The 26,005-nt window shown below is 43.8% G+C and overlaps 1 protein-coding gene and 1 long non-coding RNA gene across 3 annotated transcripts; both read left to right on the top strand.

The window, feature by feature from the left end:
* Positions 1-4,535: 4,535 nt before the first annotated feature.
* LOC136329728 (uncharacterized) lies at positions 4,536-10,129 on the top strand. Of its 2 annotated transcripts, XR_010730246.1 has the most exons (4): positions 4,536-4,809; positions 6,315-6,434; positions 9,266-9,372; positions 9,632-10,129. It is a non-coding gene; the product is annotated as an uncharacterized lncRNA (long non-coding RNA). The 2 variants fall into 2 exon arrangements; XR_010730245.1 differs by lacking the exon at positions 4,536-4,809 and having other exon boundaries at positions 6,083-6,434.
* A 10,098-nt stretch (positions 10,130-20,227) lies between these two features.
* Positions 20,228-24,579, top strand: FABP5 (fatty acid binding protein 5). Its single transcript, XM_066266389.1, has 4 exons — positions 20,228-20,386; positions 22,721-22,893; positions 23,265-23,366; positions 24,316-24,579. The coding sequence occupies exons 1-4, from the start codon at positions 20,308-20,310 to the stop codon at positions 24,367-24,369; spliced, it is 408 nt and encodes a 135-aa protein (XP_066122486.1). The 5' UTR covers positions 20,228-20,307; the 3' UTR covers positions 24,370-24,579.
* Positions 24,580-26,005: the final 1,426 nt, after the last annotated feature.

The following is a 26,005-nucleotide window of genomic DNA, read 5'->3' on the forward strand; positions in this document are numbered from 1 at the left end:
ATGCATGAGAGTTCCCTTTTTCCCCCTCCTCACCAATATTTCTTATTTGATAACATCCATTCTGTTAGGGGTAAGGTGTCATCTCAGTGTGCTTTTGATTTGCATTTCCCTGCTGACTAGTGGTGTTGAGCATTTTTTCATGTGCTGTGGACCATCTATGTGTCTTTGGAAAAAATGTCTATTAGGATCCTCTACCCGTTTTTTAAATTGAATTGGTTGTTTTTTGCTACTGAGTTACAGGAGTTCTTCATCTATTTTGAATATTGAACCCTCACCAGGTGTACGACTCGTGGCTGTTTCCTTCTGCTCACTGGGCTGCCTTTTTATTTTGTTGACAGTTTACTTTTCGGAACAAGAGGTTTTCCGTTTGATGTTCTCCCACTTATTTCTTGTTGCTTTGGCTGCCTTTGCTTTTGGAGTCAGATCTAAAAAATGTCATCTCCAAGACCTATGTCAAGGAGCTCACCGCTTGTTTTCTTCTAGGAGCTTTATGGTGTCAGGTCTTACATTCGTGTCTTCCCCCCCCCCCCCCCGAAGCTGGAAAAGGGGAGAGACAGTCAGACAGACTCCCGCATGCGCCCGACTGGGATCCACTCAGCACGCCCACCAGGGGGCGACGCTCTGCCCACCAGGGGGCGATGCTCTGCCCCTCTGGGGCGTCGCTCTGTTGCGACCAGAGCCACTCTAGCACCTGGGGCAGAGGCCAAGGAGCCATCCCCATTGCCCGGGCCATCTTTGCTCCAATGGAGCCTCGCTGCAGGAGGGGAAGAGAGAGACAGAGAGGAAGGAGAGGGGGAAGGGGGGAGGGGTGGAGAAGCAGATGGGCGCTTCTCCTGTGTGCCCTGGCTGGAAATCGAACCTGGGACTTCTGCATGCCAGGTCGACGCTCTACCACTGAGCCAACCAGCCAGGGCCACATTCGTGTCTTTCATCCATTATGAGTTAGTTTTGTGTACGGTCTAAAGTGGTAGTTTCGCTTCACTATTTTGCACGGGGCTGTCCCTCTTTCCCAACACCATGTATGCAGAGACTGCCCTTTCCCCATCATATGTCATGGCTCCTTTCGTCACTTCTTCAGATGACAATTGGTACGACTTCTGAGCATTTCCATTTTACTCAAGCCGTGACCAACTGCAAACCCTCTTGCACTGGCAGCATTCACTGCCCAGCTTTCTGTCACTGACCCTTTGGCAGCAGCGTGCTATGAACCTTATGTTATCTTAATCAACGTTGGTATTTCCTAAAGAAGTCGGCAAGAAATTTATATTGTTTTTTCAGTGTATCGATATAATTTTCTTCTCTTTCAGTAATTTGATTATTAAATAACCAGACATCTTATTCATGATTTCTTTTCAAGATTTACCTCTTCATTTTTATTAATTTTGACATTTTAAACAATTGTTAGAATATTTCTCATCTTTATTGCCTTTGTTTTACTTTTGATTAATTTTTATCTAAATTTTCTCTGTATCTATTTACAAATAAATGTTAGGATAATAAATTATTTTTCATATTCATTTAACTCATGAGTATACAAACACACATATAATATATATACTATTTTTTTTTCTATTTCTGAAGCTGGAAACGGGGAGAGACAGTCAGACAGACTCCCGCATGCGCCCGACCGGGATCCACCCGGCACGCCCACCAGGGGCGACGCTCTGCCCACCAGGGAGCACGCTCTGCCCACCAGGGGGCGATGCTCTGACCCTCCGGGACATTGCTCTGCCATGACCAGAGCCACTCTAGCGCCTGGGGCAGAGGCCAAGGAGCCATCCCCAGCGCCCAGGCCATCTTTGCTCCAATGGAGCCTTGGCTGCGGGAGGGGAAGAGACAGAGAGGAAGGAGGGGGGGCAGTGGAGAAGCAAATGGGCACTTCTCCTATGTGCCCTGGCCGGGAATCGAACCCGGGTCCCCCACACGCCAGGCCGACGCTCTACCACTGAGCCAACCGGCCAGGGCCAATATATATACTATTTTATTGAACTATTTTTCCAATGGCAGTTAAAATAATGGCATATGCAAAATTCATCAACATTTTGAGTAAATTTAGTGTTAGTCTTCAAAAGGTGTATTTGAGGTTTTAAAATACAAGTACTATTGTTCCTATAAGTCATGAATAATTGTACAATGAGCATATTATCCCCCACCCCAGAGTGGTTAAAGAAACACAACTGTTGGTAAAAAGAAATCCTGATCACGTGTGTCTTTAAAATGCTCCTTCTACAAGAGTAGAAACAAAAACTTAAGACATACCACAAAATGTGAAGTAGTCAACAACTTCTGGTGCTGAGAAGGGATGGACTGTTGGGATGAAAAGGTAAACTCACATTTTACTTTTATGAAGGAATCAACTAGCCATTTGGAGAAAGAGAAGGAAGTCCATCTCATACTGTTTTTGTATTCTTCCCCTTCCTCTGCTTAATAGACACTTGAGAGAAAGCAACTGCCCAAGACTTTTATTATTTATTTATTTTTGCTTTAATCATAAAGTTATTCCCTGGAGGGTTTAGCTAGAGCAGTTGAGTTTGGGTTTGAAAAGAGTATAAATGCAATAAAAGAGAAGAATTCACTCTTCTCAGTGCTTCTAATTTTCTTCTATAATGAGCTTCCTGCTTAAGCGTGCGTGCAGTCGGCTCTCTTTCCTTAAGAGACAATAAGAGCAGCGGCAATCTTTCTGAAGCTGAGCCTCCTCGTGGCGCTTAGTTTGCTCTGTTGGGGCAAAATACATGCAGTTTGTACCAGCCCAACCCTCGTGTGAGAAACATGTGTCCGAAGATGGAAGGTGTTGTTTTAAAGAAGAATAGATCAGAGAACTTTATTTTCTTTTCTATGAGCAATGTAAAAGACAATCACAAATACCTCATAAACAATTATAGACTACGAATAAAAATAAGAGCTGAAAGTGTTTCTTAAAGTCTGGTTTGCCGACCACTTGAATGAAAATTTCCTCCAGTGCTTTTAAAAAATATAAACAGCAGGTCCAATGCCAGAACTATTGAGACAGAAACAGTGAGAGGTAAAAGTACATTTAAAAAAACGTAAACACTCATTCTAAGCCAAAAGTTAATGAACTATGACCAGTGGGCCAAAACTGGCCCACTGCTTATTTTTTTTTAAAGAAGCTTTATTGGCACATAGCCACACTCAGTGTATGGCTGCTTTTGTGCTCAGATGGCGGAGTTGAGCAGTTGTGGCAGAGACTACAGGGTCTGTAAACCTTCAAGTGTTTATTCTCTAGCCCTTTACCAAAAAAGTAGAAGGGCTGGATGCCTGTCACTCTCAAATGTACGTAAAAGTCACTCAGGAGTTATTTCAGAGAGAAGATTCTGATTAGGTAGTTCTGGTGGGCCTGCCTGAGATTTTGGTCTTTCTAATCTCCCAGGTGAAGCTCATGCCACTGGCTGGTGGATCACATTCAGTGGCATGGTCCAGCGTTGTGGTTCTCAGAATATGATAAGTGCACATTATTAGCTCCAACACAGACCTATTGGCTCAAAAATGCTGCGGGTTGAAGCCAGCAATCCATTTTTATCGAGCCTTTCTCGGGATTCCTGGTGGGTGCCAAAGCTGGGGATCTACTTGCCCAGATCCGCTGTATGCAGACTGAAGCTTGACAGACATTATTTTCAAAGAGTACGAAGTCATATGTTTATGTTAATTCTGTTATTATTGATTCTCCTCAACACAGCCTGTGTTTCTTGATCATAATAATCAACAAGAAAGGAAGCACTGTATGAAATGACCACTTAATACCATATGATTTTGTTATTATATATTCAGAATATATAAAAATTTCAAATGTGTCTTTATTGGTTTATTCCAATTTAATCAATATTTTACTTTGGGTGGGGTGTCTACTATTTGCATGGCTGCTGTAAATTAAGTTCAAGTGCCATACCATTTCTAAAGTGATCAATAGAGGGCGCTAGTGTTATAATTGTAATCCTTACATTTCAGGGAAATTTTTCCTCCTTGGTCAAATCAAAGAAAGAATGACCTCATGACTCATCCTTGAGTAAAATAGTATTGTTTGCATATATTGTCCCTACTCTCTGTGTTACTATATACAGTTCTTTCTAATGCCAAAACAGCTAGATGATATGTTTGAAATGAGTGTAATTTGAAAAGCAATTTCATTTTATTACTTTCAACATTCACAGACCCCCTAATATGACCAAACAATGTTGAAATAACATGAGATCACTAACACAGAGATCCTATTCTCATTAAACATAAGCTTCTGGGGAGAGGCATTTAAATATATCTAACATATTAATAGCATGTAAATATATCAACTAATACAGAACATAGCCCCTTACCAAGATTGAGAGAAACTGAGACCGACAGGTAGATACTTTGGTGTGTCCCCTACAATTGGCCTCTTTGGTACATGCTATAGGTGGTCACAGGAAGAACTGAGTCATGTGTCACTGAGCTGAATGATGTCCCTTATTGTGTAGTGCTATAAGAAAGGCAGACTATGTTAATCATAAATGTCCATTTTGTCAGCAGGAGAGACATGTTTACAAGACACAGTGGAACATAGTCCCAGGTTGAAGGGCCAGCACACAAGTGGCAAGTGGACTATGTTAGACCCTTGTCTTCATCCCAGCAAGATGTGAAGGGGTTTTGACTGGCTGGGATTCAGAACTCGACTTTGTTCATCTAGTCATACAAACTCATGTCAACAATACACTTAAAGCAATTGAAACAGAAGAGACTGTATCAGTGTGCTCTATGGACTGATGTTTTTCTTGGTCAAGGAAACAATTTTCATAGCACATTCTGTACAACGTGGGCCAGGTACGTAGTTCATGGGGACTTCATAAAGGTTTGCTGATGGATGAAGAGATGGGTGGAGAACTGAGTGAATTATTGAATTGACAAAATAAAGAGATAGTCAAGGTCTGATGGGGGCCTTGTCAGCGAGAATAACAGGAAAAAAAGACAGACCATAGAAACATTGCATGGGTATACTCTCAGGTTTTGATAATTATTTGGATTTAGCAGTATATAAGCCAGTGGATTAAAAAAAAAACTGGGGACTAAGAGATGATAAGGTCTTAAGCATGAATTTAAAAAATTAGAAAGCTAGTTGAGCTTGTGGGAGGAGAAGCTTAGTGTCCAGACATGAAGTTAACTTCAGACTGTTGCAGGCTCTATGCTATCTAAGAGGAGATGAATGAGACACTGTTGGTATTGCATCTGCAAGGTTTGGAATGGGGGGTTGGATTGAAATAGAGCATAGAGTTATCTTTACAGAGATTTTGGAATAGCTTAGCTTTCTGATCAAAAGGAAATATACCCCATCACAGATTTACATCCATTCAATAACATTTATCAAACAGCTACTGAGTTCTAAGCTCCAAGGAGAATGACAAACAACCTTTTTGGAGTGCTTAATTATAAATAGGCTCTGCCTAGTGCTGGGATTGGAACAGCTGACTTATGTGAAATTCAGATCCTAGTGAGGAGAACATAAAATTAAGAAATAAATTGTATACTGTCGGATGGTGATTCGTAAATGGTAAGGCTGGAAAGCAAGGCAAGGAAAATTAGAGGTAGGAGCTTTCAATTTTCAGTAGTGTGGTCAAGGAAGTCCTCGCTGAGAAAATAACATTTGCACAAAGAGCAGATGCAGATAAAGGAGCGAGGGTGTGCAGAAGCCAGTGCTTGGGGCAGAGTGGCAAGCTGCGGCAGGAACGCTGATGCAAAGGTCCTGTGGTGGGCTGTACCCAGAGCTCCGGAGAAATAGCAAGAAGGACAGCTTTTCTAGCAAATGAGCAAGGGAGAGTGTAAGTAGAAAAGTCATGGAGGTCATAGGGACCAGCTCACACAGGACATGCAGGCTGCTGCCGTGACTTTGGTTTTCACTGAGCATGAAAGCAGAACCTATTAGGGGGGTTTAGTGAAGGAGAGACATGACCTGACTTGTTCCAGTAGTGTCACTCAAGCTTCTGCTGGGAAAGAAAAGTAATGGGGCGGGAAGAGAAGCACCCGGAAAGCCAATCCAGGCCAGCAATGACCGTGGTGTGAGTCAGGTGCATTGCAGTGGGGGTGGAGAGCAGTGGCCGCATTCTGGATCTATTTTGAAAGTTGAGCCAACAGGACTTGTTGACTGGTTGATTGTGGGGCGTAGGGGAAAAGGGGACTGAAAGGTGACCCGATGTGTTTGCTCTGAGCAATTGGAAGCCTGGTGTTGTCACCAGCTGGGATGGAGAAGACAGAGATGGGATGGAGGAGGGTTCGTGGGAGGAAGCAGGTGATATAGTTTTGTTTGCACCTGTTAACTGGAAGATGCTCATCAGACAGCCAGGTGAAGTCACCAGGAAGCTGTTTGATGTATACGTCTGGAATTCAGGACGGAGCTCTGCACAGGATATAACAGTGTGGGTGTCTGCAGCCTGATGAAATCGCCGAGACAAGAGGTATGGAGAGGGAAAGAAGGAGCCCAAAGGTTTTCACCGTGGAGCACCCCACATTCAGAAGCAGAGGAAACTGTAGGAACTAATAAAGGACAGACTTTAGGGAGCTGATGTTCAATGGAGGCACATAATAAGTGTAGGTATGTTTGATCTCATTACAGGGGGGTCCCCAGGGGAGAGGGGTCCACCGAAGGAGTGAAGATCAGGAGAGGTGTGACAGAGAAGGACCCTCTGGAAGTGAGGAGAGGATGTTGCAGACAGAGAGAGACAAGACAAATAAACCTAGCTCCCTGTGACACAGGGCCAAGAACAATGTCTCTTGGGCCACCCTGGCTAGATGCGCACCCTAGCTCTCACATTTGTCAGCTGTGTGACATTGGTCAAATCATTACCTTCTCAGAGCGTCAATTTTCTCACCCACAACATGAGGATAATAATGGTCCACACAACATAGGGTTGTTATAAGGATTAAATGATTTAATAGATATAAACTACTTAGACTACCTATGTGCTCTGTGGAAGTGTTAGTTAAATAAATAAGTACATGGAGATTTGGAGCTCGGTGGAACAATCTGGAAATTGTCATAGTCAGACCACAAGGTGGGTGGGGAAAAGTAATGTGGGTCATAAGATGGGAAGGGCCACCAAGGCCAGGTCCTAGGGCTTTTCATGTCATAGCAAAGAATCTGGACTTTTCCTGAAGGAATTGATTCTAGCAACAGTTAAAGGGTAACAGAGTCAAGCAATCATTTTCTTTATATCACAGGAGGAAGTCAAGCAAGCTTGTTTACTGAGGGGAAAGAACCTACAAGAAGAGGTTGAGGATGTGGCCAAGTGACGAGCTAATTGAGCAGTGTCCCTGAGATAGTTAGAAGGCAGACGATAGCACAAGGTGGGGTTAATGGTGGGGAAAGAGGACACCTCTCAACCAAGTATGAAGGAAGGAGAGATGGGGGTGACAGTGACAGGGAAGAGTAAAGCCCTGTGTCAATGTCCCAGTGACCAGAAAACAGAAAGGAGTCATTTGCTAGGGTGAGGGTGATTAGGACAAAAGTACAAGCTACTGAGCAAGAAAAAAAAGGGACACAGATAGCAAGTGATGGATGAAGGAGAACATTTGGAGATAAGGCAATAAACAAGAAATGCTGTGGCAAGGACATGAAAGAAGGCAGAGAGTGATCACATTATCCAGGCCTGTCAGGAGGTGGAGGCGACAGAAAAGGGCCATTGGATTTGGCGATTTCCTGGGTGGTCATCAGTAATTTTGGCGAGATGGATTTCTGTTGGGTGGGTACAACAGAAGCTGTTCACTGAAAGAATAAAGGAGTCAGTGTTTAGGGGACAGACAGAGAAAAAAGCAGATGAGCCCCAAGTCAGATGACGGCTGCAAAACTGCTCCTCACAATGGTTTAAAGGAAGAAGAGCCCTGTACTGTCTGCAGGAGCACCAGAATGCCTGCATTCAACACTCATCTGCTGCTTGCTTATCATATACAGAATTGTCAGGATATGGCCATTTTTTAATGTGCAACTGCAGCAGTTTCATGTGACTCAACCCAATAGTCAAAAATATCACAGGTTAGGTTGAATACCACCAACTAGAAGTCAGATTCTTGGGTCCTCTCTGTCACTCTCAATTAATGCTAAGTCTATACAGAATATCTAAGGCATACACTGACAAGAACTGTGTGTGGTTTCTGAGGCACATGGATGAAAGGTAGTGAAAACTGACAAATTATTCATTTTATTTTCAATGCGTGCTACGAATATGTGCTCTACATAAAGGATACTCATCTTTGCAATACGGTGTTAGAAATAAGCGGCTTTCTCTTTGCTACATATTCAAAAATATTCTGAACATAGAAAACTTTCTCTAAATCCCTCAGTCATTCAGCTAAGTATTTCTGAGAGTGAAACAGTTTCATTGTTGAGTGGAAGCAACCTTGGCGGACTTGATTATTTTGGACCTTGCTCCTTGCTTCGGTAGTTTTTTCTAAAATATAATTGCTTCGAGGCCAGCAATGAGGGACATGTAAAATGAAATTAACAAACGGAAAATATCTTTTGTGATCTGATATTAAACAGAACTGATGGAGTGTGACATTAAAAAAAATATGGTATCAGAGGTGCACAGTTCCCATTTTGTTTTAATTATACTAATTTCAGATTTCGGAGCGCTGTAGTTTCATACATGTTTAATCAAATTAAGTCAGTTCTAGTACTTTTAGGTCAAAAGAATTTTGTGGAGGAAGTTTCAGAAACAGGTAAGATTCTTCTGTTTTTCTGGCTGCTGGACTAAAGTAAGTTCTTGAAGTCTTTCTGTTTTACCTGTAAAGCTCAGTGGTTGAAACAGGGTGTAATTTAAATGGAATTCAAGGTTCCTAAGACAAATGACATCATTTCAAGCATATTTTGGGCTCACAAGAGGGGAAGGGTCTATATTAATTCCACAACTTCCCATCTCTCATCAGTAGTTTCAGAGAGATGTATTTTTTGAAGTTGTAATAAACAAACCACAAAGAGAGAAACTAATGAAAATATTTTTTAGAGTTAAGCTATTTTTTTCCAAAGGAAAATTTAAAACTTCTAATTATACCCCTGTTATAGGTAAGAAACTAAAACTTTAAGATTTTAATGCTTAGGCTGTGTACCGCTGGTCCCTGCTCAACTGTAACACAGCAGACACTCAATTCCTATTCTACATGCACCTTTCCAGGAATTATATGCGAAATGACAAATTTTTTTTTCCTTGTCCCTTTTTTTGGTAATACTAATGCCATTTTGCCTGTCTAATGATTGGCCTGCCCTCTTCTCTGCTTTACCCTTTTCCTACAGGTATTCAGTGATAAAAGGTCAACTGCAAGTCGTTGAAGAGATCGGAAGTCCTCATCTGGGGGACATGAATTATACTGTAGCACCGAGTGAGCTGCATGGGTATATCGGTGAGTTCAGCTTCTGAAGAGAGGATCAGGGACCACAGAGAATACCAGCATCAGACATTCGAAGAAAACCAGTTATTTGCTGGGGCTTAAGATGGTGTTTGTGGAACATTCTTTTTTTTTTTTTACAGAGGCAGAGATAGACAGGGACAGACAGACAGGAACAGAGAGAGATGAGAAGCATCAATCATCAGTTTCTCGTTGTGCATTGCGACTTCTTAGTTGTTCATTGATTGCTTTCTCATATGTGCCTTGACTGCAGGCCTTCAGCAGACCGAGTGACTTCCTGCTGGAGCCAGCGACCTTGGGTCCAAGCTGGTGAGCTCTTTGCTCAAGCCAGATGAGCCCGCGCTCAAGCTGGCGACCTCGGAGTCTCAAACCTGGGTCCTTCCGCATCCCAGTCTGACGCTCCATTCACTGCGCCACCACCTGGTCAGGCTGGAACATTCTTATATGGAGTAAAATCCTTGAGAACAAAATAAAACATCTTATGTTGGTTCAGTTTATTTCCTTTGTTAGCAAATCAGGTAATTCTGTTCATAATAAAAGAAAAGATTAAAAGCTATGGTGTGGCCCCCTCAAAATCCACTTCTTCATTGCTGAACTCAACCAGCGCTACCTGCATGCTGGTTAAAATGGACAGAGTTCAAACTTCTCTAAGTTAGAGATCCCCTAATTCAAGTAATTTAAGAGGACTTTTATAAGCCAGGATTAATAACAGATATGGTTGCTTATTCTGGAAAAATGTCATTCAGGCAACACTTACAGTGGGATTATGCAAATATTCTAATTATGTTTATTTAATAGAGTGGAAATGATTCTTGTTCAGAATGTTTTGTACTAACTGTGTTAAACAAGTTGCAATCATTTTCATTTGGTCCTTCCTAGCCTCTAGCTTATTCTAAATTGAAAATGTGATTGGAATTATTATTCTTTTTTACTATTATTTTTACTATAATTGATATATCATCCCAGCTCTCTGTTTCCCCCATCTCTATATAATATATATTATATATACTCTCTCACTCACTCTCTCTATACATATACATATAAATATACACACATACATATATACATGCACACATACACACACATGATATGTATATTTTATAGAATTTTATTTATAGTTCTCTCTCTCAAGCATGTTACATATATTTGGGTCTCCAAATCATTATTTTGTTTAGATAAACTATCATCATCAAATACTTATAGGCATCCTATGGGAACATTGATGAGCAGAAACATTCTGTTATTTTAGAGGTTCAAACTATGACCAATAGCTAGAAATTATGAGAAGCAGATTTCCACAATAGTTATAATGACTTTCCTCCTCAACGGAGCTGTTAAAACATGACAAGGGGACATGGGGCTTCTGCAACCAGCAGAATGTTAGTGCTGACTGGATTTATCTGTATTAAGGGAACTTGAATGGGCTTTAGTTTAAGTAGTGGACATCTATAATTCCTCCAAACGCTAGGATTTTCAGAGTCCCCTTTAATTCTGAATCCAAGTCACAAATATATATTCAGAAATGAAGCTACGTAACTTGAAAGGCTTTACAGATAACGTGTGTGCTCAAGTGACAGCTAATAAGGCCGGGATCAGGTCTCAGCAGGAGTTACTGCCAAAACGTGCAATTAAAAGTTGTGTGATTTGGGTGTGGGCACCAGGGATCAAGTTTTACTTCTGAGTTAGCACTAGTGACTCGAACTAGTTGTGTTCCCTCAAAGCGTCTTGAGGCTTGGGGTTGAGAAAGAGCCAGGGCTCGGCCCTGCAAAAACCAGGCCAGCACCGCACCTCTGCAGAGCCTGGAGCAAAAGGAGGCCCGCCCGGTTTTCACCAGTTCAGTGTCACTATTTAAGTCTATGGCAAAGTGATAAATAGAGTGTTTTTCTGAATCCCAAAGTGGCTTTTATTTTATTTTCTTCTGATTAGGATTTATATTTTCACTTGCTTTCAAGTGAGATATTAGGTAGTTATAATTTTCTGCTCCATAAAGGAGCCAAAATTTCGTAACTCTTCTCAGAAATGATGAGGTCAACCAAAATGCAAAAGTACAGTACAATGGAAAGACACTCACCTTGAAAAAGAAAAAAACTATTTTTTATGCAGTAAGTGACAAAGGAAGTAACTTTCCTATAGTAATTGACATTCAGAGGTACACTGGTAAATGGCACTCTTCCCTGTTTCTAGAAGGTGGTGCTGTTCTAGAATAGCAGAAAAGAAGACAGTTCTCAGATATATTCCAGTTTAAGGGGTTTGTTGCAAGATTGACTGGTGTGGGTCCGTGACTTCTCAAAGGATTTGTTATCATACCTCTGTTTTTCTTGAACGACTTGTATTTTTATTACTTTGTATGATGTACTGATAATTTGGCTACAGACATAACAATATTTTATACCAACAACAAATCCAAGAAAACCTGTCTTAACAGAGCCATATTCGTCCTCTGGGAACAACGTACTGTTTCTACCGAAAAACAAGGGCATCAGAGTAAGATTCGCTTCCATGTCTCTTCTTTCAAAAGGGGATGTCAATGGCCCTGGCTGGTTGGCTTAGTGGTAGAGTGTTGGCCTGGCGTGTAGGAGTCCCAGGTTTGATTCCCGGCCAGGGCACACAGGAGAAGTGCCCATCTGCTTCTCCACTCCTCCCCCTCTCCTTCCTCTCTGTCTCTCTCTTCCCCTACCACAGCCAAGGCTCCATTGGAGCAAAGTTGGCCCGGGCGCTGAGGATGGCTCCATGGCCTCTGCCTCAGGTGCTAGAATGGCTCTGGTTGCAACAGAGCAACGCCCCAGATGGGCAGAGTATTGCCCCCTGGTGGTCGTGCCGGGTGGATCCCGGTCGGGTGCATACGGGAGTCTGTCTGACTGCCTCCTCGTTTCCAACTTCAGAAAAATACAAAAAAAAGGGGGTGGGGGTGGGGATGTTGATGACACGAGAAAAGGACAAAGCAGGATGTTCTGGTCTCACCAGGCTGGCTGACTTGGTGGAGAATCCTTGCTCTGACTTGTGCCCTAGCAGATGTAATTATGGTACAGGTTGTGTATCTCAGCAAATTTAGGGACATCCAGGTGTCGTCCATTTATTCCCAGGTCCATGGTGATGAACTAACTCTAAAACACTGGGACAGTTGGATAGTGATGTAGGTTGTGGCTTCATGATCTTTAACCCGGTATTCCTTAGAGCAGATCTTCCTCATCAAAGCAGGGTTTCCAGCAGGTGTCTTTGTGTCATTTGGCACGTTAGTTTCAAAGATTAGTTTGTATCCATTTAGTACATGGACCTGGTTCCTGCCGAAGAGATGACTGGTCTGATCAAACTAACAAAAATCTAGAGTTTGCAGACGCAGTTGAATGCAATAGGACTACTTGCTCCCCACACTCATAATTTTTTTTTATCTGTGAAATTTTCTTAGAAAATTCACTTAACATTATAAAGACAAAGTATACCTGATATTTTTAGATATTTTATATTATCTGATATTTTCTCTCTCTTTCTCTCTCTCTCTCTCTCTCTTTTGTATTTTTATGAAGTGAGAAGCGGGGAGACAGAGAGATTCCCACAAGCGTCCAACCGGGATCCACCCAGCACGCCCACTAGGGGGAAACACTCTGCCCATCTGGTGCGTTGTTCTGTTGCAACCAGAGTTATTTTAGCACCTGGGGCGGAGGTCACAGAGCCATCCTCAGAGCCCAGGCCAACTTTGCTCCAATAGAGCCTTGGCTGTGGGAGGAGAAGAGAGAAATAGAAAGGAGAGGGAGATAGGTGGAGAAGCAGATGGGCGCTTCTCCTGTGTGCTCTGGCGGGGAAATGGACCCAGGACTTCCACATGCTGGCCAGGGCCATATTATCTGATATTTTCAAAGACATTTCTTACTTGGGAATTATCAGAATGTGCTGAACTAAAACAGAGAAAAATTTAATGTTTGTGAAATGAAGGGAAAAAACCCCAAAGAAATGCAGTTCCTTAGCTAGTAGAAGCTCAAGGTTACAACCTACTTGAAAGCAAGGACTAGATCCCATTCTCCATAATTATTAGATGGTTTCAAAACGTGGGCTAACCCAAATCAAAGGAATCTGTCGTGTGGGGACAGCTCGGATTGCCATTGTTTGTGGGTGAGCAGAGCAGGCCACATGTGATATATTTGTGTAATGCCATATGGATAGAGAAAGACAATGGGGCCCAGCAATCCTTCCCTCCTCTAAGGCAGCCTTCAGTTTTTATGTTCCATGACACGAGAGTGCTGTTATAATGCCATACTTGAACTTTAGGCTTTGGAGATGCTGGATGGGCGAGGATTAAATTTCACAATCTTCATCCAAAATCATTTGATTTGAGATACTTGGAGTGGAAGAAAGCACCATTGGTAATTACGCCAGGGCAGAAAGCGTAACTGAGCCCTGTTCCTGGAAAACTGGGACCCATGATCACCATACCTCGCACTATACAGAAATCAGTACTCAGTTCTGCTAACCTCCCTGGGCAAAAAGACCATTAGCAACTTCACCTTTATCCTGAGTGATTAAATGATATTTTGAGGCTGCAAGACAAGTGACAAGATTTAAAATGTGTGGCAAAAATATTTTTATCCTACCTTCTGAAATAGACGCATACCAAGACCATCACTGCCTTTCAGGGAAACAGCCAGTCCGCCTGTGGGCTCCTCTCTGAAATCACAGCACTTGGCCAACCTAGAAAAAGACGTGTCTCGTTGGAACCTCCCAATGGTTTCCCATTATGAACAAGGAATCACGTGGTTGAGAAGCTGTTGCTGAAAGCAGAGGAATTCAGTAACACAAAAGGCGAGAAGGCATGGGAAACGTATGAAAGGGTAAAACAAACCCGCACTGCACGCTGCTGAATTTCTCCCATTACGTGTGGTCAAAGCAGAAGTGAGCAGATGAACAAGAAGTGAACTGTGGGCAGTGGTGGGATTCAAATAATTCAACAACTGGTTCTCTGCCCTAATGACCATTTTAAGTATAAAAAAAAATGATATACCTAAGGTAGTTTATTATTTCATTCAATACTTAAATAAAAACAATAAAAGAGGTACATAAACTAGATTGTTATAAGAGTTTTAAAATATTAATGAAAAAATATTAAATAATACCTGACAAAAAACAATAAAACTGTTAAGATATTTCTTTATTGCTTCTTGATTGGTGTCCTCATTTACAATTTTTTTCACCTATGGACAGAATGAACATTACTACGGGTGCTTAGAATACGCTGTTGCGCTGATGAACGTTAAAAAAGAGTAAGGAGCCCTGGTCGGTTGGCTCAGTGGTAGAGCGTCAGCCTGGCGTACAGAAGTCCCGGGTTCGATTCCCGGCCAGGGCACACAGGAGAAGCGCCCATGTGCTTCTCCACCCCTCCCCCTCTCCTTCCTCTCTGTCTCTCTCTTCCCCTCCCGTAGCGAGGCTCCATTGGAGCAAAGATGGCCCGGGCACTGGGGATGGCTCCTTGGCCTCTGCCCCAGGCGCTAGAATGGCTCTGGTTGCAACAGAGCGATGCCCTGGAGGGGCAGAGCATCGCCCCCTGGTGGGCAGAGCATTGCCCTTGGTGGGCGTGCCGGGTAGATCCCGGTCGGGTACATGCGGGAGTCTGTCTGACTGTCTCTCCCCGTTTCCAGCTTCAGAAAAATACAAAAAAAAAAAAAAAGTAAGGAATGTAAATTTGTGATTTCCACATTGTGCAGCTGCTCAGGTGCCCACCTTAGACAGAACCCTGATTACAAATGCCTTTAACAACTGGTTCACTGAAATGAACAGAAAATTAGGTATTGGTTCCGCCAAATCAGTGCGAACCAGCTGAATCCCACCACTGACTGTGGGGTCTATAGTGGGTGAGCACAAGGTACAGATCCTGCCTCCTGGCTCCATTACAGGAGCACGCAGGGTCGCCTCCACCCTGCCTTGACAGCTCTGTATCCGCTGCTGAGGGATTACAGGGCAGCTCTTCTCACCACCAACTCAAGGAACCAGAGATAAGATCAGGAATGTCTTCAGTCGGATTTAGGCAGGTCATTAAATTCCAATGACTCTTCTTAAAGGTGCATTCAAGCAAAAGGAAGCCATGGGCCAGACCCATCAGGATCAAAACCTTGGAAGCAAGAAATTCTGAGGTTTTTAATATTTGATTGGAAAAATCATTAATTCTTGTGGATAAATATCAATAAAAAAAAAAGTGATCAGCCTGACCTGTGGTGGCATAGTGGATGGAGCCTCGACTTGAAATGCTGAGGTCACCGGTTCAAAACCTTGGGCTTGCCTGGTCAAGGCACATATGGGAGTTGATGCTTCCTGCTCCTAACCCCGTCCTCTCCCTCTATAAATGAATAAATAAAATTTTTTAAAAAAAGTGACCAAATGATGTTAGAAATCTGAGGAAAAGAATAATAAATCATTGACGATCTCATGGAAGAGGGGACCGGAAATGGGGAGGTGCCATCTTCAAGAAAATAATTTGGTCTTTTCCAGTAGAAAAATCTTCTTTGGAGGTTTTTTTGTTTATTTGTTTGTTTTCACAATATTTTTTTTTGGGGGGGGCAAAGGTGCTCTTTATGAATTCATCCTGCTCCAATTTGAGATGCCCCCTTAGGTATTGTGTTGCTGTGCTTTTAAATTTGAGACACTGAAATCTGTCTACCTGAGGCATGAACAGGTCAGCACAAATTTCCTGCCATGTTTCCGCCATGTGTTACCGTGAGCCAATGACAATTTTAAGAATAATAAATAAACGTGGACAGTAAGACAACCTGTGTACGGGAAATGGATTGACTTACACTGAGATAAGCCATTATGCCCTCTGCCTTGTTGTGAAACCAATCATATCTTATTATTGTAACTTTTGTAATGTCCCATTTCCCCTGTAGCTATCCTCCAGTCCGGGTAATTTAGCAAACGTGTATTTATTTAGGATGGATTATTTAGGCATCTGGAAAGTCTTAAGGGTTAGTCATTTGCAGTCCTGTTGTGTAAGAATCAAAATGCTTTAAAGAAAAGAACAGAGTTCACAAAATAACTCCATTTCTACAAGTGCTTTCATGAGAAATAATTTTATTACCCCAAACAACTCAAAGCAAGCTTCCACTGATTGCCAATTCCTTGTTGTGGCTGGATACATTGAAGCAGTTAGAAGTGAATATTCAGGGCGTGCCTTCACCCTTGAGGCTCCTGACCTTGTTCTCAGCTGGGGATTTTTGCTGCTGCTGACAACCATCAGGATGTCATCTAGGCTCTAGCTACTTGCTAGGGTTTTCTTTTGGAACTGATTCCAAGTGGGATTTTCTTAAGAAAGAAAATCTGTTTTCAAGCAAAGCCTATCTAGAGCAAGACAAGCCAAAGAGAATCAGGGTAAAAAACCTTGTTATATAATTGAAGGGAGAGACTAGATTTAAATAACATATTAGCCATTCTCCCCATCCTGTTTGAAACCCTTATCAGGCTTCCCGGGGAGCAGACAGAAAAATATCTACCTAAGACTAATGAAAAAAAAAGTCATTAAGTTGAATAGGATTGGTTTTGGAGTTCCTTTGTCCAATTTCATGTATTTTCTCTATACATTATATAGGAATAAAACCAGAAAATACCACTGAAGTAGAAGTCACCCAAGAAATGTGTGATCTTGTTCCTAAAAGTAGAATCCACCTCTTAACAAGGTCCCCAAGTGATTGGTTTGCACACAAAAAATTGAGAAGTACCGCTTTATAGTGGCCGCTCCCCCTACCCCCACCTTTTTGGACTAATCTGGTCATGCACCCAGAGAAGACAATTGTTTGAACGTGGCTTGTTTGGCGGCTCCTGTAATGGTTTATTTAATGGTTTATTTATTTAGAATGGATTATTTAGGCAACCGGAAAGTTTCAAGGGTTAGTTGTTTGCAGTCCTGTTGTGTCAGAATCAAACTGCTTTAAAGAAAAGGAGAGAGTTATAAAATAACTCCATTTCTACAAGTGCTTTCATGAGATCTTGTTTTCCTGCCAGCTGTATGCTAGCTGTCCTTCGGAAGTGATCATATCCTGTAATCAACTTTGTGGAAGGCACACACTGATCTCTAGACACCATTCCTGCGAACTTGTCTTGAAATAAAATCACGCAATACACATCAAAGCTATGTGGGCGACCTGCAACGGGAAGCCGACAAGTCCCTCATATTGATCAAAAGAAACCTAGGGAAATGTTCCGTTTCACCACTAGGTGGAAATAGAGTAATTCCGAGTTTGTGTTTGAAAGCCATGAACTACGGAGGGAAAGGGACCTAAGAAATCACTTAGAGCAATTTGTACTGCCTTAATTTTAACAATGAGAAAACTCAGGTTCAGAGATAGTAAGTAAAATTGCATCTGTCTTACAAATGGGAGCCTTCTAGAACAGCCTGGGGGTGGGGGTGGGGAAAAGTTGCTAGTAATTCCTGATTTTCAACCGTTTTCATATGTAAGATAATGCTATTGTCCTCCAGCATGAAGGAAAACAGTGTGACACCTATATTGCCTCCGTGTTGCCCCTAAAACCAGTAGCCAGCATCGTGACTTCTGCTTGTAATGACACTTAATTTCAATCTAGTGAAAATGTGCCCCCTCTCCAATGAAGAAACACTCAAGCATCCCATTAAGTCATAGAAGAGTTTAATCAGATTTGTTTTCAGAACATTTTGGTTTTTCCTTCTTATATTGGGCTCAAGGGAAGTAGCCTAGAACAGGACTTAAGGAAGTACTTACTGTTTTTCAGAGTTTGAAACCCATTGCCACTATTCTTAAAAAAGAAAGAGAAATCGGGCTTGTGAGACATTAGAAGTGATCTATTCCCAATTTCTATGTAAAGATGAAAGGCCTTGGAGAACAAGGGACTGAGTGTGTGGCCCACAGAAGCAAAGCGCTGGCCAGGCTCTCTTTGTTCCATGGGAGGCACTCACAAGTATGTTGGCCTACCTCTTTGTTTTGTTTGCTGGTGTGTGTTTTCACCACAAAACGATTATTTCCACTCATCACTTTAAACAGGGTATTTCAAAGTTAAGTTTTAGGTAATGCCTCTGGTTTAAAATCTGTTTCTTTAGTACCTAAGTATTTAGTATGGTAACAATGTTTTCCTTTGAATACTTCTGTAATGTGGTTGATTACAAGCATCTAAAATTTAGGATTTCAGTACTCTGTGCTGGCTTTTATTACCATAGTCTATACAAAACTGAGTGAAATTTGAATCAGCACATTAAGAATGCAAGTCCAAGGACACAGGGCTGCTGTCCAGGAGGGGGCCGTGGGCCGCCCTGTGTCTGGAAGGCATCCCTTGCATGGCTCAGCAACTGACCGCTCAGCTGCCTTCCTATCAGGATATCTTTTGAGCAGCAGAGCCTTCATGCGGGCCCTTAGAGCACAAGTCAAGGCCTGTGCCAGCCACTAAGAAAATGGCACATGAAATGATGTATTCTATGACTCCAGCACATAGGCTAGTACAGAAAAGGCCCATAATAAATATTTGATTAATATACTACACAAATAGAAACCGATTCTGAGATATTCAAATAGCACACAAGGATACTGGGGTGACCTAAAACTAGGGCAGGGACTTAAAATGCAAGGGAGCCATTGCAGGGGAGAAAATGTCCTGAGGCATGCTGGGAGACCAGGTGTCAGCTTCAGAGTTCAGTCTGTGCAGTCTGGTATGTGGCTCAGAGGTCTGCAGCCTCTGCTCCCAGCTTCAAGAGAGTGTAGGGAGCCAGATGCAGCCAGTTGTGGTCCTATTGTACAGGGTCTGCGGTGAGAAGGGCCTAGACAGGGACGCTGATCCCACCACTCTGCTAACTTTCCCTGCCTTATTTCCTCTTTCAAAAAATTGGGAGAACACTTATTTGAAGCAAAACTGGGGTGGTGATTAGAGTTAGTAGATACGTAGTGCCCAGGACGCAAGGCCTCTAAGCACCAGAAGCCTCTAAGCACAAGGAGCACACCATGGCAGCTGGACTCACCAGAACCCCACTCACTCCCACAGGGACCCAGAAGCACAAACTAAGCTCCTGTGACAAGTACACTTTGAAAAGTATAACTTCTCCACATAAATACAAGTCATTGTCATGATTAAAGACTAAGAGGAAGTGCCCCGCAGTCTGAGGCCTCTCGGGGGTTTGGGAAAAAACGATGAAGGGGTGAAAGGTTCACTCCTCTGGGGATTTTAAACTAATAAAACATTCATGCATGGGAACATTTAATAGCAATGGCAGGCACTCAAGCTGAAACTTCCTACAGAGTTTTAGTTTGGAAACCGGACTTCCCGGGACACCTCCACCCATCCCACACCTTCTGATAAAATCGTCTAACTCATTCAAGTATATGCCCACCTTGAGGTGTTAATTGAGCCGAGGATGGCCCGCGGGTGGGGAGAACAGGTCTCTTAGGAGGGTGTGGGATGTGAGTTTGTTCAATGACTAGGAGCTGAGATGATTAAGACAAATACATTTATCAGTCCATCAATCAGCCAAACCGCTGACCAATCCATTCGTGCCGCCCGAGCCCAAAGAGGGCTCATCGATGCGCCGGGGTATTTTAAACAGAAAAGGAAAGGTGGCTTAGCGGTGAAACGTGAGGTCCAGGAGAGGCGAGTGGGCTCTGGCGACCCCTTGGCTTCCCGGGTGTGCGGGGGCGCAGGAGGGCGCATGGACTGCATCCCCGGCACGTGGGGCGCGCCGGGCAGGTCAGCGCCTACAGGCGGCGCAGGAGGAGCCCGCGTCTAGACAGGTGGAGCGGGTCCCTCTTCGCCCCCGGAGCGCGCGAGGGGCGTGGCGGAGGGGCGCCGGCGAGGCGCGCCTCCTATTGGCCGCCCGGCTCCTCCCCGCCCCGCTCCGCGGAATTAAAGCAGCCGCGCTCACTAGCCATCTCCTGCCACACTCACCGCACCGCACTCTTCTCTACTGAGGTCTGCCGCACGCCTCCCGAGCCCACCATGGCCACCATTCTGCAGCTGGTAGGAAGATGGCGCTTAGTGGAGAGCAAAGGCTTCGACGAGTACATGAAAGAACTAGGTGAGGCACCCGGCCCGGCGGCGCCCGCAACGTGGTGTGTGTATGTCTGTCCCCGGGTCCCCGTAGGCGTGCTAGGCTCAGAGAAGGTTATACTCGGCCGCCACCTCCAACCTCCCTCCCTCCTCTTTCCGCCCGTAGCCCGCACCACGCGGTCCTGATTCCCGCGCTGCGCTGCCCCACGCGGTGGAGACGCCGGGAGAGCGGGGTGTGCGCCCCTTCCGACGGTCCCCGGAGTCCCGGGATGTCCCGCCGCGTGGTGCAACCAGTTTTCTGCCACTTTCCCCGTTAACTTAGCCTATTTTTCTGTCCCCACCATTCATCTTCCCTCCTCCTTCCACCTCCATGTCTCGCCCCATCGTAGCCGCACCCACTCCCCTTTCCCCACACTTTGCCCATTCTGCCGCATCTTTTGTTCCTGATGGCTCACGTGTCCCCTCCTCTTCTCCCCGCGACCTGGTAGGATCTGAACGCCGCTACAGCCTCACCTTCCGTCTCATTTCCATTGCCCCCACCCCGGGCCATTTGGATGGCGCAGCATCTCGGGAGCATCGGCATCCGAGCCCAGAGGCGTGGCGCCCGCCCTACTGACCTTGCCTGGCGTTGCGCGCCCGCAGCCGCAGTGGGCTGGTGGCCGAACGTGCCCGGGGGTTGCCGTGCGCCGCGGCTTTAACCCTTGCATCTTGGGGGTGAGGGGTGAGTGGGGTCTGTTGGAGAAGCGCTGTTAGTCACTGCGGGGCCCTGCGGCGACTCCCAATCAGCACGCAGGATGAGCGTGGCCCTGCAGAAGGCGCTTGACTTCTTACAGCTTTCTTCCAAAGGAGAATGGGTCCCTGGGAGGTTTAAGTTAACTGTCTCACTCAAAACAATGCTTAATTCTGGTCCTTTCTTAAACAGTGAAAACGATTATGTTCTGGTTGAGACATTGGGTAGATTAGCAAACAAAAATGGACCTTTGTCACAGGCTACCAGGAAGGGGATGGAGTGGCATAGTCTGGGTCCTGTTTGCAAGGGGGCTTCCAGCTCTGAGACAACTGGGGAGGGAACTTTGGAAGCCACCATCCCATCACTGTTAACGTGGCTGCTCCAGCAGAAGTCACTGCAAAGACCCACTACTGAGATTCAGTCCTTGTAGTATTCAGAAACACTCCTTCACCAGCCTTTCTGCAAGACAGTGCCTAGTTCAGGCTGGTTCTGTGGGGACTCTTGAGTGTACCTAGGATACTGGGAATAAAAAAAGAAGGCCATAGTTTTCTGTTTTTCACTGTAAACCTAGATCAAGATGATTCTGAAAGAAAAAAAAAGCCATTTACTGTGCTCATATCCAAGAAATACACCGTTTGTGTGTGTTCACCTGTCTGAGGACCAACCACTCTCTGCCCGTTGAAAGTGAATGTGTTTATTTCATGGCTTGTTTCAAGGTTCTAGAGTCAGGAGGGTTGACAAGCTAAATTCACTATATAGTACTGCAATCAAGGTGTGGGAAGAGCAGAGACTCTTCATTTGTCCAAAACGAGAATAAAGAGTAATTCGACTAGCAACACAAGGCACTAACCCTGCGCTGGCAGAAGAGAGGGCTTGAGGGGACATTACGAGCTTGGTGGGTGGAGTGTTCATCATTAAACCAGTTTTTCTGCCTAGGTTGTAGTCTCCTCATCTGAAACAGGGCTTTGGCCCAGATCTTAGTTTCCTTGTCAATGTTAACAACCGATGGAAATGCACAGATTATAAATTAGATAGGACATCAATATAATAATTGAGTTACATAGCTATGAAATGTTCTCTATTTTTGAGGGTAAGATTTTTTTCCCATTTGTTACCATCACCAATTGTGTTCCTTTGCCTTAAAACACTGTGCTCTTTGAGTATCTAGGGATTGGTTTGTATTTGCGTAGTGTATCAAGCCTTTTCTGTGCTGGAGTCGTATCATGCAAGGGTTGACAGAACTGAGTAAGTTAGTGTTAGAAGTCTGGGTCACTTCCCTAGCTTTCTAATGGCTAGCATAGCATGGCGGCCCGAGCTGAGATTAGGAGCCAAACTGCCCACACTGTGGATTCCCAGCTCAGCACTTCCTGGCTGAGTGAGCTTGTGTAGATTACTTCAGCTCACTTTGTCTTCCGTAAAATGGAGACAATGCTATTCCCTGCTCACAGGGTGGTCCCAAGGCAAGGCTTCTGTGCATTTGAGTATGTCACTTGGCTGGCACTGTGGGTGTGTTTACCATAGATCTTGGTGAATGAGTGAAAATATGCACAGCACAGCAATTACAATTAAATCACTACTTTCATCCTGTAAAACTCTGGTCTTCCAGTCATATAACACGATTACCATTCACAGGAGTGGGCATGGCTCTGCGGAAAATGGGCGCCATGGCCAAACCAGACTGTATCATCACTTCTGACGGCAAGAACCTCACCGTAAAAACTGAGAGCACATTGAAAACAACGCAGTTCTCATGTAACCTGGGAGAGAAGTTTGAAGAAACTACTGCTGATGGCAGAAAAACTCAGGTTAGGCATCATTTATACGATCACGGAAGCTCCTAGAGTGATAGATTGTATTAATAACATTCTTACTATTTTCAGGCAAGAACTTAATAAAAAATATTTCAGGTTATTTTACAAATTGAGTTGACAGATTAGCGTGAAAAGACCAGCTTTATGACTGAGTCTATTTTGTAAAAATAGTTGAAGGAACGTGATAGTTTGAGTGTCTCTGATGTGGTTCTAGGTTGACAAACATCAACTATATTATGAATAAAATTGGTAGGAAGTAGACCCAGAAAGGAAAAGTTGAAAAATGTTGACTTAGGAGGTTATGAGTCACGGAAACTCTTGTAATGTACTTTGGAAAATTAAACTAGTGTACTTGATCTTTGTAGACCGTCTGCAACTTTGTAAACGGCGCCCTGGTTCAGCATCAGGAGTGGGACGGGAAGGAAAGCACCATAACCAGGAAATTGGAAGGCGGGAAATTAGTGGTGGTAAGTACCCAGTGTTACTGTAGGTCCTCTTATGCTTCTTGTCTGTGTTCATAGTTCATGTAACCGGATGTATCACTAACCATGAATAGGACAAGTAGGTTGGGGGAGAAAAAAATGCAAAATAACAACTTAAACACCAGAATGCTGATAACTAAGAAAGTCATATGTGGGGACAGAGGAGTGAGATGTGGCAGAGTGTCGCTGGGACTGTGTTTAGACTGTGCTCCTCTGGGACACTCCCACATCATCTGGGGTGGGCCAACAAACTGCGCTTGGGGGCATCCATTTTCTCATTTGTTTAAAATGAGGAATATTGGCCCTGGCCGGTTGGCTCGGTGGTAGAGCGTCGGCCTGGCGTGCAGAAGTCCCGGGTTTGATTCCCGGCCAGGGCACACAGGAGAAGCGCCCATCTGCTTCTCCACCCCTCCCCCTCTCCTTCCTCTCTGTCTCTCTTCCCCTCCCGCAGCCGAGGCTCCACTGGAGCAAAAGATGGCCCAGGCGCTGGGGATGGCTCCTTGGCCTCTGCCCCAGGCGCTAGAGTGGCTCTGGTCGCGACAGAGCGACGCCCCGGATAGGCAGAGCATCGCCCCCTGGTGGGCGTGCCGGGTGGATCCCGGTCGGGCGCATGCAGGAGTCTGTCTGACTGCCTCCCCGTTTCCAGCTTCAGAAAAATACAAACAAAAAAAAATAATAAAATGAGGAATATTATTTGCCAAGACCAGATGAATAACCTAGATATTACAAATCAGTACGTTAGTGTTTAGCAAAAACATGCATGTCTTAAGCAAAATAACAGGTTCTAGCTTTTCAAACTCAGGAACCCTAACGTGTATCATTTTCTTCATCTGTGAATTAGATGACAAGGTTCTGTAGGGTTCTGGTCCTCGCCCTTACCTTCCACCTGAGATGCAAGACTGACCTAACTCTTTAATACCGTTCTTTCTCTTAGGAATGCGTCATGAACAATGTCACCTGTACTCGGATCTATGAAAAAGTAGAGTAAGAATTCCATCATCCTTCCGGATAGGAATTAGCTGTGAGGCTAAACAAGCTCAGTTCAATGAGCAAACTGCTCCATGCTTTTTTTTTTTTTTTTTTTTGCTTTACTTTGTTCAGTTCCCTTTATCATAAACATTTTACATGCAACTGTTTCCAAATGTTGGTTTAATTAGGATCAACCCTTTGGTTAGTAAATAAATGTGTTTATGCTATACCAGTGTTGTATGCTTTCTTTTTAACTTTATAAAAAATTAGTGATGAGTTTCAATAATAATGAACTGCAAAAATTCTGGAGTAGTCTTGAGGGTATGACGTTGAGATTATATTTTAGTAATTTATAGAGAAAGCTGCTTCTGTGGCATATGCACGACCCACCACTTAAACTTGCCCTGTGCTGTTTAAACTTTGTGTCAAGAAACTTACATTTCTGGCCGAGACAGTTGTCATAGGAACATGACCACACACTTAATAATTTAAATACTGAAATTAGGCCAATTACCGTATTCCCCCATGTATAAGACGCACCTTTTTTCGAAAAAGTTGGGGTCTAAAAACTGTGTCTTATACAGTGGTTGTAGAAGTATGGCATTTCAAATGCCATAGATGGAACTGAGGATGATGCAATATATAAAGACAGTGATTCGTCATCAGACACAGATGAGGACAAGCTAATGGATGGGAGTTTTGACAGCGATAAGGAGTTATATGAATTTTATGATGAATAAAACCTGAGTTCAATAACTATGTAATACATTGTTTTTCAAATTTCAGGCTCCAAAATTAAGGTGTATCTTATACATGGGAGTGTCTTATACATAGGGAAATATGGTAATAACAGTACAATGAATGGCTCCTAAGTGTTCAAGTGACAGGAAGAATCACAGTCTCTCACTTTAAATCAAAAGCTAGAAATTATTAAGCTTAGAAAAGGCATGTCGAAAGCCAGGATGGGGCGTAAATAAGGCCTCTTGTACCAAACAGCCAAGTTGTGAAATCAAAGGAAGCATCCTTGAAGGAAATGAAAAGTCCTCCCACACACACATGGTAAGAAAGCACAACAGCCTTATTGCTGAAATGGAGAAAGTTGTAGTGCTCTAAAACCAGCCCAGCATACCCTAAGCCAAAGCCCAATCCACTGAGAGCCCCTATCCCCTCAAGTTAAGCCTGTGGAGGCTGGGAGTGGTGAGGAGGCTGCAGAAGGAAAGTCTGAACCTGGCAGACTAGGAGGTTGTGGTCTGCCACCGAACCTGCAATACCTTTTAGTGGACAGTGCTGCTCTAGACTTGACTTCTCCGTCTGAACTTCCATCTCCGTTATTTTCATCTCCATGCTAGCATTCCTCTTTCATCCACCTTTCTCATTTCTAACACTAGTGGACATTTAGGGGTTCTTGTGCCAAACACTGGGGGGCAAGCACATTCAGAGTTCTGTGATTTTCAGAACCACCCAGGATGGTGGGCATCCACTGTTTGTGTTCTGCATAAATCAGTTGAGAAAAGTGAGGCTGAGAGTCTAGGTCGTGGTCCCAGGCCACACAGCAAGCTCAAGTGAGCAGATTGGAGCACGTGTTTCCCTGATTTCCACCCACCACATTCTCCTTTCCATCCCTCAGCCCGGGGACAGGGACATTGCTGAGGAGC

This window comes from Saccopteryx bilineata, chromosome 3, assembly GCF_036850765.1.
Source record: "Saccopteryx bilineata isolate mSacBil1 chromosome 3, mSacBil1_pri_phased_curated, whole genome shotgun sequence".
NCBI classification, from domain to species: domain Eukaryota; kingdom Metazoa; phylum Chordata; class Mammalia; order Chiroptera; family Emballonuridae; genus Saccopteryx; species Saccopteryx bilineata.

Bases quoted from the DNA above. Each gene is read 5' to 3' on its own strand.
- FABP5 (XM_066266389.1), top strand. From the start codon at position 20,308: ATGGCCACCATTCTGCAGCTGGTAGGAAGATGGCGCTTAGTGGAGAGC. The intron at 20,387-22,720 runs GTGAGGCACCCG...TACCATTCACAG, and splicing joins CGAGTACATGAAAGAACTAG to GAGTGGGCATGGCTCTGCGG. The intron at 23,367-24,315 runs GTAAGTACCCAG...TCTTTCTCTTAG, and splicing joins AAGGCGGGAAATTAGTGGTG to GAATGCGTCATGAACAATGT.